Source organism: Muntiacus reevesi, chromosome 11 (genome assembly GCF_963930625.1).
Source record: "Muntiacus reevesi chromosome 11, mMunRee1.1, whole genome shotgun sequence".
NCBI classification, from domain to species: Eukaryota; Metazoa; Chordata; class Mammalia; order Artiodactyla; family Cervidae; genus Muntiacus; species Muntiacus reevesi.
In genome coordinates, this window is record NC_089259.1 from 21242373 (window position 1) to 21259017 (window position 16645).

Here is a 16645-nt window from a genome sequence, read left to right on the forward strand (position 1 = left end):
ATGGGTTACGGTGTAGACAGAGTCAGACTTAATTAGAGAAAATAAAATAATAGATCCACAGAATTTAGCTTTGGGGGGCTTCACCCTTGGCTTTCTTGAGCTCAGAATAAACACAAATTTCTTTCTTCCTCAAAGTTCAATATTTGTTAATTTGATGTGTAGAAGTGTCAAAGAATATTTCCGTTGGAAAACTTTTCTTGGTTACCATTTTGTATAACACAGCATACTGTATATTTTGATACTTTTATCTGTATGAAAAAATTGGTCAAAATTTGTCTTCTCTCTTAAAAAATAATCATGGGAAACACCAGATTGCATATTGATTTTTTTTACAATCTCTTTAATTTTATCATCTTAAGAGAATAAGTCAGAACTTTTTATAGATTTGAATGTGTGGGATTATTTGCTGCTAAATAAATTCTAAGTTAGTAGAAGAGTGATCTTTCTAAAATAATAGCTACCTTTTGTTAAGCAGTTTACTATGTGCCTGGCAGTGTGATAAGTACATATGTGTTTTCATTTAGTCTGTAGAATAACGCTATGGAAAGATACACACTCCATTTTACAGATGAGCAAATGGAGTTTTAGAGAGGCTAAATGACTGACTTATCCACGATGAAAAAACCAGTAAGTGGTTGAGCCCAGAATCTGCTGCTCTCAACCCCAACAGGCTTTCTTTCCATCGGAGGTATTTCTATGGCTAAATCAAATTCAGATCAGTCCTGGCATGGTGGCAGCAAGTCATTATGCTTCATCTTATCCTTGTATTTACTTTATTGTACATCAATACTTAATCCAAGAAACTGGAAAATGCCAAGACCAAAAGAAAAAAAAAAGATAAATTTTCTCTTCGGTATTAAACAAGAGAAGTGGGACTTCCCTCGTGTCCAGTGGCTAAGAATCTGTGCTTCCACTACCAGGGGCCCAGGTTCAATCCCTGACTGGGAAACTAAGATCCCACATGCTGCAGATGTGGCATGCATAATAAATAAATCAAGAAAAGCACTTGAATTTAGATTCATTATACTGTTATGACCCCTAACAGGGTCTTGGTCTTTGCATGCCCTTGGCAAACTAATTGCACCCTCAAATTCATCTCAGAAGGGTAGGTCAAACTTTTACTGTAGGTTTGAACATGCTGGATTTTCTTATTGTTGTAGCTGAATGAATCTAAGATAGCAGAGGAAAAATTCTGCAGAACCTGGCTAGGGAAAAACAAGCGATTCAACATAGATGGTTTGGATTAATTTATTACATTGGGACGCTTGATGGCAGATTGGCCTATCACTCTCCAGCACTAATTAGTATAAGAGACTTGTCATTAAGCCTGTAGGTTCTTTTTGTCTAAAAAGTGCAAGAACCAAACATTGGGAAAAAGTTTAAGTGCGTGCTCAGTCATTAAGTCGTGTCCAACTCTCTTGTGGCTCCATGGGATGCAGCTCACCCAGGCTGTTCTGTCCATGGGATTTCCCAGGCAAGAATTCTTGAATGGACTGCCATTTCCTACTCCAGGAGATCTTCCCGACCCAGGGATCAAACCCACATCTGTGGCATTAGGAGGCAGATTCTTTACCATTGCGAAACCTGGGAAGCCCTGAGAAAAAGTTGTTGTTGTTCAAGTGCTAAGTCATGTCTGAGTCTTTGCAACCCCACAGACTGCAGTGTGCCGGCTCCCCTGTCCTTCACTATCTCCTGGGGTTTGCTCAGACTCATGTCCATTGAGTTGGTGATGCCATCCAACCATCTCATCCTCTGTCACCCCTTCTCCTCCTCCTAAAAAGTTAATCCACAGCAAAATGGTGCATCTTTCCATCCCTGTTGCTGCTGGGGTCAGTTGAACCCTCAAAAAGTTGGTATCATGTAGTTGTAGCATTCACAGAACAGCAGGGAACTGCCTGATCATGGCCTGATTGTTTATTGGTAGTTGTACCATCTGTCTCTTTAAAGAACCGAGCAGTTTTTGGAAGAGAGAAAAATCAGAGTAGGTCTATCACTCTTCACTGTTACTTGTCCAAGGTCAAACAACAATTTAGCAGCTAAGCCCAGCCCAGAGCTGGGTGTTCCTGACTACTTTCCTGTATTTAGATCTTCTTTTTGATGCATCTCCCTTTTCTGTCTCTTTATAGACAAAAATGAAGATTAGGAAGCGCCCATCAAAAACCGGATGTTTATTCTTTGTCTGCTCTGTTTAACAGACTTGGAGGCCCTTTTGAAACAAGGAAACCCGGTCTTTCCTCTTTCACTACACCATAATTATTTGTTTTCTAAGCAATAGCTAAGTTCAAATAAGACTTGCAATACTTGTGGATCAAAAGCAAGTCATAAATAAAACCTTAACCTTTTGAAGTAAACACGTTACACATAATTTCTGAGTATCATGACCGTGGAAGAAATAATAGGCATGTATGTAAAAACAAAAGTAAAAGAAGAAGAAACAGAATGTAACTGACAGAGAGTTCATAGCAAAGACAGAACGTGGGTTTCTCTTGGCTAATGACATTTTTAGCATAACTGCAATAAATCAAGTTTTGCTCCCATGTTCACATGTTAGGAGAAGAGACTGGGTATGAATCAGTTATTAACAGAAAAGTCACACAGTTAGGCTGAAATTTTACATTCACCCTTACACCTAGGGGAAAAAAAAGTATTGAAAGTCCTTTTTGCTGCGTTTCTGCCACTAGGAGGCTTCTGGTATAAAGAAAAAAATATATAGCATTCAAAAAAAAGAACACACTCATGTTTATCCAAGCACTACCATTAATTCAAGCTCTGCCACTAATTAATACAAATAAATTAATTGATTCATTTCATCTCAGGCAAGTGGTCAGATGCGATGGTGACTAGCTCTAGTAGGTAAAGCCATGGCCTGATTCAAATGGGTTGTAAGAGAACTGATATCTGAGTCACAGTATGGTCGAGACCCTGACTCTGAATTTAAACTCAGGTCTTTGACACCCCCACAGAGTGTTCTTTCGACCACTAAGCACTGTGGGTTTTGATTATGATGGTCAGAAGCTGGCTATTTCTCCTTTTGGAAAACATGCATATTTTGACGGCAGTGTATTGGTGTATTCTATTTATTCTTTCTCAAACCAGTAATAATGTGGGCTTTGTCTTTTATACTTTGGCTCAAAGGGTTTCTAAGAGGCCGTGGAACTTTATGTTTTTAAAGAAGTGTCTTTTGAAACATCATCTAATAATGTATTTTAAACAAGTTTATTTTATCCTCTTAAATAGTAGACTGAGGTTTGAGCCAGTGAACATCTGAAGAAGGTGCAAGTTCCAATCCCCTTAGCAAAAGAATCTTTTTTTTAATTGGGTCGGGGGGAGAGGGTTATTTAGTACTTGTGTTGTGGTCATCCCCAGAGGATGAGCAGCAGGGACACAGAGGGGAAGAGAGGAGTGCTCAAACAACACGGAGGACAGAGGCTTGCGTTTCCAAGGCAAGACAGGTGCTAGGCAGTTCAGAAGAGTTAGAGGTGTAGGAAGGATGGTACAGAAAGAGGGACCCACCTGGCCTTGAAGATGGCTGTAGGCAGAATTCCCCAAGGAGAAGCAGCTCCCGTGAGACGCCCCATGGCAGGGGGCTCTGGTGTTCTGTTCTAGGTGGTCTGTGATACAACTCTAACCTTCCACCCTGATCTTTCTCTAAGCCTCTTAAATCTGCCACCTGGTATAGTCTTACTTGGGAGATAAAGAAAAAGAGGTCTTTTACCACTTGGGGTCTAACGCGAGAATCCCAGGGTAAGGCAGGGATGAGACCCACAACTTAGTGAGACAAGACTCGAGTTTCTCCAGGGGGTTTGCAAAAATGTAGGAGACTCACTGGAAATGAATTTGAGTTACTACAGAAGTGCTAAAGAATGTTGACTCTAGGAGAATGGAAAAGGAAAAAACTCTAGTATAGGGGTCCCCAACCTCCAGGATCTAATGCCTGATGATCTGCAGAGATCCTGATGTAATGATGATAGAAATAAAGTACACAATAAATGTAATGCTCTTGAATCATGCCCAAGCCATTTCCCCACCACCACCACCACAATCTGGAGAAAAGTTGTCTTCCACTAAACTGGTCCCTGGTGCCAAAAATGTTGGGGATCGCCAGTTGCTCAAGAACTTCAGACCAAACCTGTGTTGCTTAATACAACATTCCTGACACAGGTCTGCAATTTGGGCGGACACTGATGGTGGAGTTCACAGGTTTTTGAAGTGCATGTTCCACTTCAGAGGACAACTCTCATCCTTCCTTACTCTGACCTGAAATTCTCTTCTTCACTGGTAGTTCTCTCCAGTGCGTTAGGCTTAGTTATTCTGTTTCTGAAATCTCCTTCAACTGAATTGGCTTCCACTCTTAATTAAACATTTTAATTACATAAGTAATCCAGGTTATTTGAAGAAAGATTAGGGAATACAGAAAAACCAAAAGAAAAATATATCCCTTAATCTTCCCATATTTTAATTTTAATAATTGGTGAGTAACGACTTATTTCAATTACATAGTAAAATTTTTACACGCCCCAATCAAGGAGTGGTTGATTTGGCTAAGAGAGTTCGAGATAGCTAAAGACTGTACATCCTAAATTTGAAATTTTTACTACATGAAATATTTCCAAAGCAGATGGTATAATTTAATGCCTTTAAGAAACACATAGAAATGTATAATATAAAATTGCTTTTGTAATACATATATTTTTAAAAATACAGAGCACTGAGGGAGGAACTCTTGTCATTACTCTAGTTTCAGAGGGATGGTGTAGATAAAAGATGAATTTTTAAAAACTGTTTATTTATGACGATAGCCCACCAGGCTTCTCTGTTCATGGGATTCTCCCGGTAAGAATACTAGAGTGGGTAGCCATTCCCTCCTCCAGGGAATCTTCTCGACCCAGGGATCAAACCTGGGTCTCCCGCATCGCAGGCATGTTTTTTTTTTTTTTTTTTTTTTTATTGCCTGAACCACCAGAGAAGCCCTTAAAAAAAAAAAAAAGAAAGAAAGAAAGAAATGTATAATAAAGACTTTCTTGATGATACGGTATCAGTTTTATCAGTTGACCTAGTGAATGTGTTTTTGACATTCTGTGGACGTGAGCGCACTCACACCCTCGTGGTAGCAACTAAGTCACGGGATCCCTCCCCAGACAAGGCAGGTATCCTCTATCTGCGCCTACAAGGTAAGAGACACAGCGTAGCTCTTTACCTTCTCTCCCTGGAAATAAAGCAAAACAGAGCAAAAACCCGGAGACACACCTGCCTTTGTTTGCTGGTCTCCCCCTCTCTATCTCCTTCCCTCCTCTTCCTCTCTCTCTCTCCTCTCCCCAGCTCTGCCATCACCACTTCGAATGTCTGTACCTGCTGACATGGTGACGTTGTCCACAGCTCGAAATTCTATTTCTGTTCTTATATCTTCTGCTTCTCATCACTTTACCCATACTTTTTTGCTTTTAAGAGAGATATTGATCTTTCAGAGATGTAACTAGCAGAAAAGCATTCTCCGTTCATCCACCCTTTCACTTTAATTGGCGACTCAATCCAGCACAGCATTTAAGATACATTTGTTGGCCTTCTGATGCAGTGGAAACTGCTGAAAATTCATTTCTCTCTTTTCTCCTTGGCCCCTATTAGTAAAGACCTGGTGTTGCTGGCGTGTGTGTGTGTGCGCGTGCGCTAAGTCACTTCAGTCGTGTCCAACTCTGTATGACCCTATGAACTGTAACCCGCCAGGCTCCTCTGTTCTCGGGATTTTTCCAGGCAAGAATAGTGGAGTGGGTTGCCATGCCCTCCTCCAGGGGATCTTCCCAACCCAGAGATGGAACCCATGTCTCCTACATCTCTCGCATTGGCAGGTGGGTTTTTTAACCACTAACACCCCCTGGGAAGCCCAACAAAATAGTAATATTTAACTAATATTGAAACGTGGTGCATGCATTCAGTTTGTGATAATTATTCTTTTTTAACGTCTGTTTTTATTGGAGTCTAATTGCTTTACCATTGTGGGTTAGTTTCTGCTGCACAACAGAGTGAATCAGCTACACATACACACATACCCCCTCCCTCTTGAGCCTCCCTCCCCCCTGCACCCCCAACCCATCCCACCCTCTAGGTCATCACGGAGCACTGAGCTAAGCTCCCATGCTTCACGTTCCGTTTGTGATGGTTTTCCTGGGATCAGCAAATAACACTTCTTCCCCAACTGCAATCCGAACAAACTGAGTGAGCAAGAAAAAAGTAGATGGAGACCAAAATACCACGATTATTACTGGTAATGGCTAAAGTGGAGGATGTGGTTGAGTGAGTGGCGAGGGACCTGCTAACGGAGCCCAGAGCTGGCAGACTCGCCCACTCTCTGCATCCTGGCCACGTGGACCAGAGAGGGCAGGCCTCCCGTGTGGGAGATTCGCCCACAAGAGAGGAGCAGCCCTGACCACACCCACTGGAGGGGGGGTGGAAGGCGGAATTAAATTTCTCCTGGGGAAAGCCAGGAAACTGGTGAAGAAGCCTTTTCACGCTCCCATTTCAAATAACTGTAATATGAAATTATTTCCTTTAGAAAAATCAGTGCTTGTTAACCCCTCTCAGTATTTTAATATCAAATACAGAATGTCAGTTTGGTTTTCCTCTGTTGTTTAGTCGCTAAGTCTTGTCTGACTCTTTGTGGTCTCATGGACTGTAGCCTGCCAGGCTCCTCTGTTGGCAGGAATTTTCCAGGTAAGAATACAGGAGCAGATTGCAATTTTCTTCTTCAGGGGATCCCCCGATCCGGGGATCAAACCTGCGTCTCCTGCATTGGCAGGCAGGTTCTTTACCTTGGAGCCACCTGGGAAGCCCATTGTTCTCTTAGACCATTGTATTAGTATAGTCAGCATATTAGTATGCAATGCATCTTATTTTGGTGAAGGAGGGTGGGATTTAAGATCTTTAAATACAATAGAACAAAGATCTTTGTGAATTCTTTCAGAAGTTATGACTGACTGGTAGGTATTATTATCTACACATACACAAAATTTTTATTTCTTTCTATGAAGTTCATTATATTCCTCTTTCTACATATTCTGGGAAAATTTTTTAAAAGTTTGAAAACATGGTTGTAACACTGAAAAAGCCTAAGATGATTTTTTGATACTGGAAGAAAAAAGAAGCATGATTTAAAAGTAGCAAAAGTGTAACACTGATACAGTATTAAGCATAATTATGCACTGCTTTCAAATGCATATTGGATCATGTAGCAAAAATATATATATAATGTATTATGGACATTTCCCATTTTGATGGTTTAATGTGAAGTGTGTGCTATGTTAAATGTGATTTAACACTTCACATTTTTTTCTTCTTATGAATAAGTTATTGATTTAAAATTTGTATGCTCCTTTAATTCATAAAAGAATAATCTAGAGAAATTATATGGCACTTTATATTTCCAAAGTAATTCACAAACTTTAAATGAATAATGCAGACAGCACCCCAGGGATCAGGCCACAGACTGTATGCATCTTATTTCCATGAGAGCTCCTGGGGAATATGTCCAGGCAAATCACTATGTTTAGAAATTGTACGTAATGAGACATGTGCAGTTTCCACAGGGAAGATGGGTCTTGAGTCTATCAAATGCATGAAAAAAAAGTTCCTGGAAAATGAAATAGGAAAGTATTGGCCACATGGACCAGAGAGGGCAGGGCTCCTGTGTGGGAGATCCACCCATGAGAGACGAGCAGCTCTGTTCCTCTTAAAGTAAGGATGCTTACTTTAATAGGATGTTGGGCCAGCTATGGTAAATGTATGGATACAAACAGGAGACTAAGCATCCTATAAGCAATCCATAATCTCATCCAGAGGTGACCTGAAATGGAGACCAGGAAACCTGAAAGGTCACTTGTCCCATGAGATTTTTTTTATTCCCTATCAATAAGATGGACAGCATAGCAATACCTGCTTAAACCTGTTTTAAGAAGGCATTTATGAAGGGTAGAGATGCAGACGAAAAGAATGGGCTGTGGACATAGGGCCAGGGTCGGTGGGGAGGGGAAGGGGAAGGGGAAGGGGAAGGTGGGAAGAACTGGGAGCTTTAGGATTTGCATATATACACTACCACGAGTAAAACAGATAGCTGGCGGGGAGGTGCTGATGGCACAGGGGGCTCAGCTCTGCGCGGGGATGGGGTGGGGTGGGTGCGGGAGGGAGGGATGTGTGTACACACACAGCTGATTCACTTCGTTCTACGGCAGACATGAACACAACATTGTAAAGCAATTATACTCCAATTAAAAATAAACTAAAAAAATAAAATGAATCAGAGATACAGCCTCCTGAAGGGAAAAAAAAAAAGCACTTTCCATTCAGGCTTGGATATGTTTTATTAGAACAAAATTTCAATAAAAGGTGGGCTTAATTTACAGGGAAAAAAAAAAGATGGCATTCATGAAGGGAATGGGTAGCTTAGGAAGGAAGTGGCAAAAAGGAAGAACTTACCGTGGTCTCTATTTATTTTGGGCTTCCCAGGTGGCTTAGTGGTAAAGAACCTGTCTGCCAATGCTAGAAAAAGCCAGAGACATAGGCTTGATACCTGGGTTGGGAAGATGCCCTGGAGAAGGAAATGGCAACCCACTCCAGTGTTCTTGCCTGGAGAATCCCATGGACAGAGGAGCCTGGTGGGCTACAGTCCATCAGGTCGCAGAGAGTCGGATGTGACTGAGCACATTTTATCAACTATCTGCAAAGTTCTTCCCATTTCTATCACCAAGTTTTAAGGCGGGTCTGTGTCTCCAATCCCTGCTATAGACGATGACTGCCCGATGCACCCACCAACTGCTGGGGAACAGACCCCCCCTCGACACCGTTCTGCCCTCTCTCTGTTCTGCCTGGTGTCCGGCTCTGACCCACTTCACTGTGGTTTTGGCTCTTGCATGGCAAGAGAGCAGGTAGTCTGGATATTCTAAGAAGTATTCTAATATTCCAGTAAGTACGTACCGGTACTTATTGCTATTCCCAGATTTAAACAGCGAAGGGTTGTTGGTCTTACCCAAGAGAAGTCTGAGGATAATGCAGGAGCCTACAAGTGATACTGTGGATCCAGACTCACTATTTGACTGCATCGTTCTTAGTGCATGGGCTTGGTCCTCACGCTTGTCACCTCGTGGCTGAAAGGCGCCTGCTGCGAAGGTGTGCCACATCCATTTTCTAGGGCTGAGGAAAGAGGATGTGGCTGCGAGGGGCCCAGCATCCCTCCACTTGCCTCTTCTTGGGTGGTACTGTCACATGAGCCTCACACTTGAAGAGAGGCTGGGAGATGGAGACTTCAGCTTTCATTGCTTTGATGGGAGAGAAAGATACGGAAGAAGAGGGTTGGGAATAGGAACCATATCAGCCAAAATATACTGACTGCCACAAATGTGGAACCAAAGAAGTTCCTTTACAACCTTTCCTTGATGGTCAGAAGTGATGGATTCTATGGTGTTTCCTATATTTCACCATCACATTTCTTCCCTAATTTCACATAGCACACTTTCTCTGTTTAAAAGTAAAATACTCACTCTGTAGGCTGCACTAGGAAAGGAAAATCATCACAATAATATTGATTTGTTTATGAATTCCCTCAGTTAATGTTCAAATTGCCGAGTATCTATCTTCTATTGCCAAACACTGGGATACAACGTTGACTAATGTGTGGTTTTTTAATCATTGAACATATGTTTTCTCTGCACAGTGCTTTATCAATTAGAAATTATTTCAGACACTTTTTAGCAGAAAATTCAAATAATAGTAACATAAAACTGTTAATAATCTATGACTTACTTCTAAAACATTCGAAAGGAGGTGTGTGGCTCCACAACTTTAGGGTGCCAGGAACGTATCTCTGTGATTCCCCTCATGGTTACAAGAAGGCTGCCATAGCTCTAAACATCTTATTCTTTAATAATGGTAGCCAAGATGGAGGATGAACTGTTTCCTCGTGCCTCCTTCTTTTAGCAGAAAATACAGTCTTCCCTAGGGGACACCTCAGCTGATTCATTATCTAGAATAGGGTCAGGGGTCCACCAAAAATATCGAGTGAATAAGGGAGAAAGTGAGTGAAAGTGAAAGTCGCTCAGCGTGTCCAACTCTTTGCGACCCCATGGACTATACAGTCCATGGAATTCTCCGGGTCAGAATGGAGTGGGTAGCCTTTTCCTTCTTCAGGGGATCTTCCCAACCCAAAGGTTGAAGCCAGGCCTCCTGCATTGCAGGCAGATTCTTTACCAGCTGAGCTACCAGGGAAGCCCGAATAAGGGGAGAGGGGACTGGGAGTCAATTTTGGGCACCCAACCAAGAGTGCTGTCTCAGATGCTTTATAGTTTTCCACATATTTTTACATTCATGATCTCATCTTATGACTCAACAGGACTACCATCCAAACATACTAGAAACTCAAGCCTGAAATAAGAGGTATGGGCAGCATCTGCTTTGTGAGAACTTCTGGCTGGAATGTAATTTAAAAATCCTTTGAAGGTGCAAATTTAATGAAAGGGTTTTAAAGATAATGCAATCTGCCTATAAAGTAAGTATACACGATCTCAAGGAGTAATTCAGATGATTTTGTAGTTTGGGACGATCATTACATGGTGGAATGAAATGAGAAATCAAGATACATGGATTCAAGGTTCAGCTTTGGGTAAGACACTGGAAGAATTCAGAGGCTCTGCTTCCTCATTTGTAAAATTATATAGCTGAACAAAATTTTAGATAACCCCTAAACTTTTTCTCAAATATAAGATTAACTATATAATCATGATGTTAGAAGTCATGAAATGGAATCATCTATTTCTGATCTCTTTTTACAAATAAGAGAACTCAGGCTCAGAAAGGTCACTACTTGTCCAAATTAGTGGCTCAGATGGTAAGAATCTGCCTGCAATGCAGGAGACCGGGCTTTGATCCTTTGGCTGGGAAGATCCCCTGGAGAAGGGAATGGCAACCCACTCCAGTATTCTTGCCTGGAGAATCCCATGGACAGAGGAGCCTGGTGGGTTCTAGTCCATGAAGGTCCCAAAGAGTCGGACACAGCTGAGCTAGTAACACAATCATTTCTAGGATAGAAATTTTTGAGTCCTAGTATAGAATACACTGTGCTTTCACAAGTAATTGATGCTGTATCCTGACAGATTTTTTTTTAGTCTCCTATCTTCATTTTCATGTTAGGCAGGATCTCTTCAACAGCATTTACTCTGTTTAATAGTTCAGATAATGAGATTTTTTGAAGTCCACCTTTTAGCTGTAAGGTCTCAGGCAAATTACTTAACCTCTCTGTAAAATAAAAATTGCACCTCCTACATAATTTTTTCCTTTTTATTTTGAGGACTAGACAAAATAATCTATCAAGGAGACTTACGGGTGCTTCCTTGGTGGTCCAGTGGTTAGGACTCCTATCTTTCATGGCAGGGGGTCCAGGTTTGATCTCTGGCTGGGAAACTAAGATCTCATGTGGCAAGGCCAAAAAAAAAAGGACAGTGTAGGGACTGAGACACAGCAAGGACTTAATCTCAACAGGCCGTCTCAGCGCTTCAAACGCCAAATTGAGAAGAGCGTCCTGGACCAATATCCACAGCGGGAATGTGGAGGGTGAGTCCAAATGTCACTCTCATTATCTTGTCTTTATGGAGTCATACCTTTTACCTGCACATTATACAGATCTGAAGGTTCTGTGTTAAAAACTAGGTTAGGATACAGAACTGAAAGTCAGAGCAATCATTATCACACAGTCACTGAGCTCATTAACCAGCGACTTGTACAAAACAAACAAAAATAACTTAAATCAAGGCATTTCATCAGGGACTCCAATCAAGAATGGGCTGTGGGGGGAACAGGGAACAGTCTAACACTTTATTGAAACCAGCATTCTCAACCTCAGAACTATCGATATTTTGGGATGGATAATTCTGGGAGGCTGTCCTGTACTGGTAGGGTATTTAGCTGCATCCCTGGCCTTTCCGCCCACCAGATATTAGCTGCATCACCCTGGCCATGATGATCACAAATATCTCCACACCTTGCAGACTACTCCCCGGGAGGGGTCATAATCTGCCTTCTTCTCTTGCTTGAGAACCATTGTGATAAAGCTTGATATGGAAGTGCATTTTCGTCTTTTTTTTTTTTGAGGGGGGAGAAGGTTCTCATCAATTTCATCATATTCTTAAAACGGTCTATGACCTTAGAAAGAATGGGAACTAATTACACAAAACCTCTCAAATTAATAGTGTAAGCGTGCACATCTCCATCTGTAGTAGTAAAACAAAAATGTGTACCACCATGGCTAATTAAAATGGTACAATTTGAAATTTTACTATGAAATCTATATCTATCCAGCGATTACTTTCAACTTTTGAAAAAGCACAAAAACTGTATGTGGGGAAGTAGCTACTTCACAAACTGCTATTCCCAGACGGCAGGTTTCTTAAAATACCGCCTTCAGCAAGGACTCCCACAGTCTGCTGAATGTGGCTCTCAACTTCCACAGGGGTTAGCGCTAAGGACAAGCAAAAAAGACCTGACGTCCAGAGGGGGGATCAAAACCAGTGTTTTCTCGGTAAAGAAATTCAGTGGAGGTATTGATTGCAAGAGTGATTGGACCGAAAGGTGGAAGGGAAGAGAGGGAGGGGAAGAGAGAGGAGAGAGAGAGACAGACAGAAATAGAAAGGGGAGAGAGGACAGACAGGGAGAAACGCTTTGAAAGAGGTTCCCAGAGAGGAGGTCTCTTGGGAGAGGTTTGCTGGAATCTTCCCCTGCTTTTTTTCCCCTGGCTTGGCTGGAAAGGCGGCTGCCAGACGGAACCCCAGAGGGGGCTCTCTGCTCTCTGCCTCCCATTCCCACGCCCACACTGTCCTTGCTCCCCCCCTTCCAAAGTGACCACATCCCAGGAAAACTCGAAAGGAATCACTGCACCAGACTCTAGAGCCCTGCTCTCCATCTCTGTCTCCTAAAAGCGGTCGGAAACCGGAGCTTAAACCCCAAACACCAGACTCAGGAGAGCAGCCAGGGAGCGTGTCTCAGCTCCCAGCCACCCCCTCCCTCGGGGGAGCACCCCAGAGGACCAGCAACTTTCTCCCCCACTTCTCGGTCTGTCTGCCTCCATCCCACTCTCGGGTTGGAAGGAGTGACGGTGCGAGGAGGGCGGGAGGGGGCTCGGGGCCAGAGGGGTCGAAAGCCGCCCGCGTTGAGGGGGGTGAGGTGGGAGGGGACCCCGGCTCCAAGGGGCCGCGCCCCCTCCCCGCCCCGCGCGCCGGGAGGGTCCCCGCCGGCCGCGCCCGGGCCGCGTCCGCTCCGGGTCCCGGCGGGCGCGAGGGGAGGGGACAGGCGAGAGGAGGGCCGGGCGGCGGAGGGGAGGAGGCGCTGCGTGCCTCGCCTGCCAAAGGCAGATCGGCTCCTCCGCCCGCGAGCCCCGGCGCCCCGCGCGCCGCTCCAGCGCTCCGCCCGAGCCGCCGCCGGAGAGCCGGAGGAGCGCGGGCTGCCCGGGCGCGGCGCCGCGCGTCCTCCCGGAGACCTCCGCCCCCTGCCGGCCCCCGCGCGCCCCTCCCGCGGCCGGCCCCGGAGGCTCCGCGGCTGTCGGGGACCGCGGCGAAGAAGGAAGGACGGTCCGGCGCGCCGTGGATGCTCCGCCCGGGAGAGACAGCAAGTTGTGAGTGCGCCCCGGCCCCGGGAGGGAGGGCGGCCGCCGCCCGCCAGCCATGTGAGTCCAGCGCGCAGCTGCCCCGGGGCGCGGGCTCCGAGCCTTTCTCTCCGCGCCCCTCGTCCCCGGACGCCGGAGTTGGGCTGCCCCCGAGGCTCCGGACTTCCTGAGCTGGGCTCCCCGCCGGCTCGCCCGGCCCGCCGCGTCCGTCTGCCTCCGGGGCGGGGTGGGGGGGGAACCCCATCCTCACCTCCTCCCTCCGCGCGGGGCCGGCTGGAAAATGCCCCTCTTCCCCTTTGGGGAGTTAAAGGATCGTTGTGTGTCTTCGGGGTGGGGGTGGGTGCGGCCGTTGCGGGGGGCTCGGCTGGCTAAGGGCTTGCCTGGTCTTACCCCCCTCCCCGGGGTGCCTGGCCCCAACTCGAGGTGAGGGCCCCCTCCCCACTCACCCATGACTCCCCCGTCTGCCCCAGCCTCAGGGCCCAAACAGACCAACTTCAGCGACTAATGCTGATGCTGACCGCTGTTGACAAGATTTAAAAAAAAAAGTAGCCGGAGCTCCCCTGGAGTGAATGACACGCGGGAGTGGAAAAGGGGCGGTGGGTGGAAAGCAAAGGGCAGGGGCGAGAGTTGGAAAGGAGAGGGGGAGGATTTGAGATGGACTCTGAAAGCTGGAGTCCTGGGGATGGAACTGTGGGGTGCATGGACTCTGGGCTTCTGTGTTCTTTATGAAAAGTGGGAGAAGGGGTTCTAAAGGGAGAGCAGGATGCAAGTGAAACCCCTGGAAAGACCGGAAAGTATGGACTCTTTCTCAGATGAGACACAGTCATTCATTCAGTGGGAAAGATGCTTCCAATAATTTAATTAGAAGCAATTAATCAGAATTGCAGATATGAAAATGAGTCGTACACAGGCTTTCTTTTGTTGACACTAGAGCAGATAGCTGAGACTGAAGGCATTCCCAAACACTACTGAATAAGCGTGGCAAGACGCCTAAGAGTCCCAGCCACTCTGGATGCCTAGACAGTCTATAATTGTGAAAATGAGCCTAATTATTTTGTTCGGGCTCATGCAGAGAGTTAATGCACCTAAAGGAACACAGAAAAGTTGCTGCAAATTATGAGCGTGAACTTGCAAGCCAACTGAACAAACCATGCTATGGTTCATTTCATTATAACATTCAGAATTCTGTTTACTGCCAGTTAAAATGCTGCCTTCTTTTTAACGTGAGTATATGCAGTGAATTCACTGGTTTGGCAAGTAGGAATAAGTCATGCATTTCTTTAAGTAAGTAGCTGTCTGAGTTAATTAGGGAACATAAGAGATAAAGACGTGAAAAAGCTTTGAGCCAGTCTGACAAAATTTGAATTATGGAAAAGTTGATAGAATGGATTCTTCTCACTTTTGAACTATGGAGTTGTCTCTGAATGGGTATTAATTGAAACTTGCAGACCAACTGAGTTGGTCTTATCTTTTCTGTAAAGACATTTAACCTTTAGTGTTATGGTTTTTCCAGGGACCAGCACCCTTACTGCAGAGAATGGGAAGCTGATGTCCAGTAAGACTGAAGATCCGTTCTGTTAGTAGCCGCTCTCCCATCACACAACTGTGGATTACCCGCGGGGAGCCAGCGGTTTGACAGCCTTTACTCCTTCCTGCAGCCCTGGAACAGTTACTTCGGGGCCTCTCTGCCCTGTAAGGTGAAAGATGGCATCCAGTCTGACTTGCACCGGGGTCATCTGGGCTCTGCTCTCGTTTCTTTGTGCGGCCACCTCCTGCGTGGGGTTCTTCATGCCCTACTGGCTCTGGGGGTCACAGCTGGGCAAGCCCGTGTCCTTCGGTACTTTCCGGAGGTGCTCCTACCCCGTGCACGATGAGAGTCGGCAGATGATGGTGATGGTTGAGGAGTGTGGGCGCTACGCCTCTTTCCAGGGCATCCCCAGCGCCGAATGGAGGATCTGTACCATCGTGACCGGCCTGGGCTGTGGCCTGCTCCTCCTGGTGGCGCTCACCGCCCTCATGGGCTGCTGCGTGTCGGAGCTCATCTCCCGGATGGTGGGAAGAGTGGCCGGAGGAATTCAGTTTCTGGGGGGTAAGTGACTTCTCTCAACTTCACTTGTTTACGGGAATCGCGGAGCAATATTGAAAGTTGTGTTCCAGCTGTCTACTGAGATTATGGTAATTGACACTTGGAATGCTAATGAGACGTGGATATAGTGTGGCTTTGGGGACAGATTGCCAGAGTCAGAGATTCTTTACCGGAATTACTGTATAAACATCAAGAGCTCTTAATTTCTATATATCTGCAAACATGTACATCATTGGTCTGCTCAGTACCACCTCTGTGAGGCAGTAACGTTTAGGTTGTTTATAATGTTGGAGGGGAGACAGTTTGGATTTTATAGCTACTGGCTCTTTACGATCAACAACCAGCAATTATAGTATCTGTGTCTTTCTGGAATCCTGAGATCTTAAGAGATGAAAACTTCACGAAAAGTAGAAAAGGTTTTTGATTCAACATTGTCATCATAAGCCTTTAATACTCTTTGGTGGATATAAAATTGAGCCTTGCCCCATCTTAAATTATATTTCTAAAGAAGTGATTACACTTTTAAATGAGAGATCAGTTTTACGTGAACAATTATGAATTTCACTATGCAACAAAGATAGGCTTAATTACTTTGTTAGGACTGCTTTTGCTGTGAAGGAAAAAAAAAGGGAATTTTTAGCAAGTGATGTGTGCTTGTTTCAAATGGACTGGCTAGTCTCACTAACACCAGAAAAGGTTTGATTTTTACTTGGGTTTCCTCCAACAAGTATTGCTTCAATATTTCTGGTCATATGGTTTTAATTATACTTTATTTATTTTCTGCTGTGCCTTTCACCTCCATTTTTCAACCTGACGGGCTGAACTTGTCTGATTTATAATCCGCCTTGGTGAAATATGACAACCTCTGCAGATAGTACAGAACACAGGGAAACAGGAAGCCAGGAAAACGTATAAAACATATTTGT

General features: G+C 44.6%; 1 protein-coding gene across 2 annotated transcripts in view; it reads left to right on the top strand.

Moving 5' to 3' along the window:
* Positions 1-13315: 13315 nt before the first annotated feature.
* The window catches only part of LHFPL6 (LHFPL tetraspan subfamily member 6), a 227451-nt gene continuing 224121 nt past the window's right edge, over positions 13316-16645 (top strand). The window contains exons 1-2 of one of the 2 annotated variants that reach the window (XM_065902227.1): positions 13316-13693; positions 15147-15722. In XM_065902227.1, coding sequence (XP_065758299.1) covers positions 15338-15722 — 385 coding nt within the window. In that variant the 5' untranslated portion in view covers positions 13316-13693; positions 15147-15337. The remainder of the gene's footprint in view (positions 13694-15146; positions 15723-16645) is intronic. The other variant, XM_065902228.1, reaches the window with a different exon arrangement.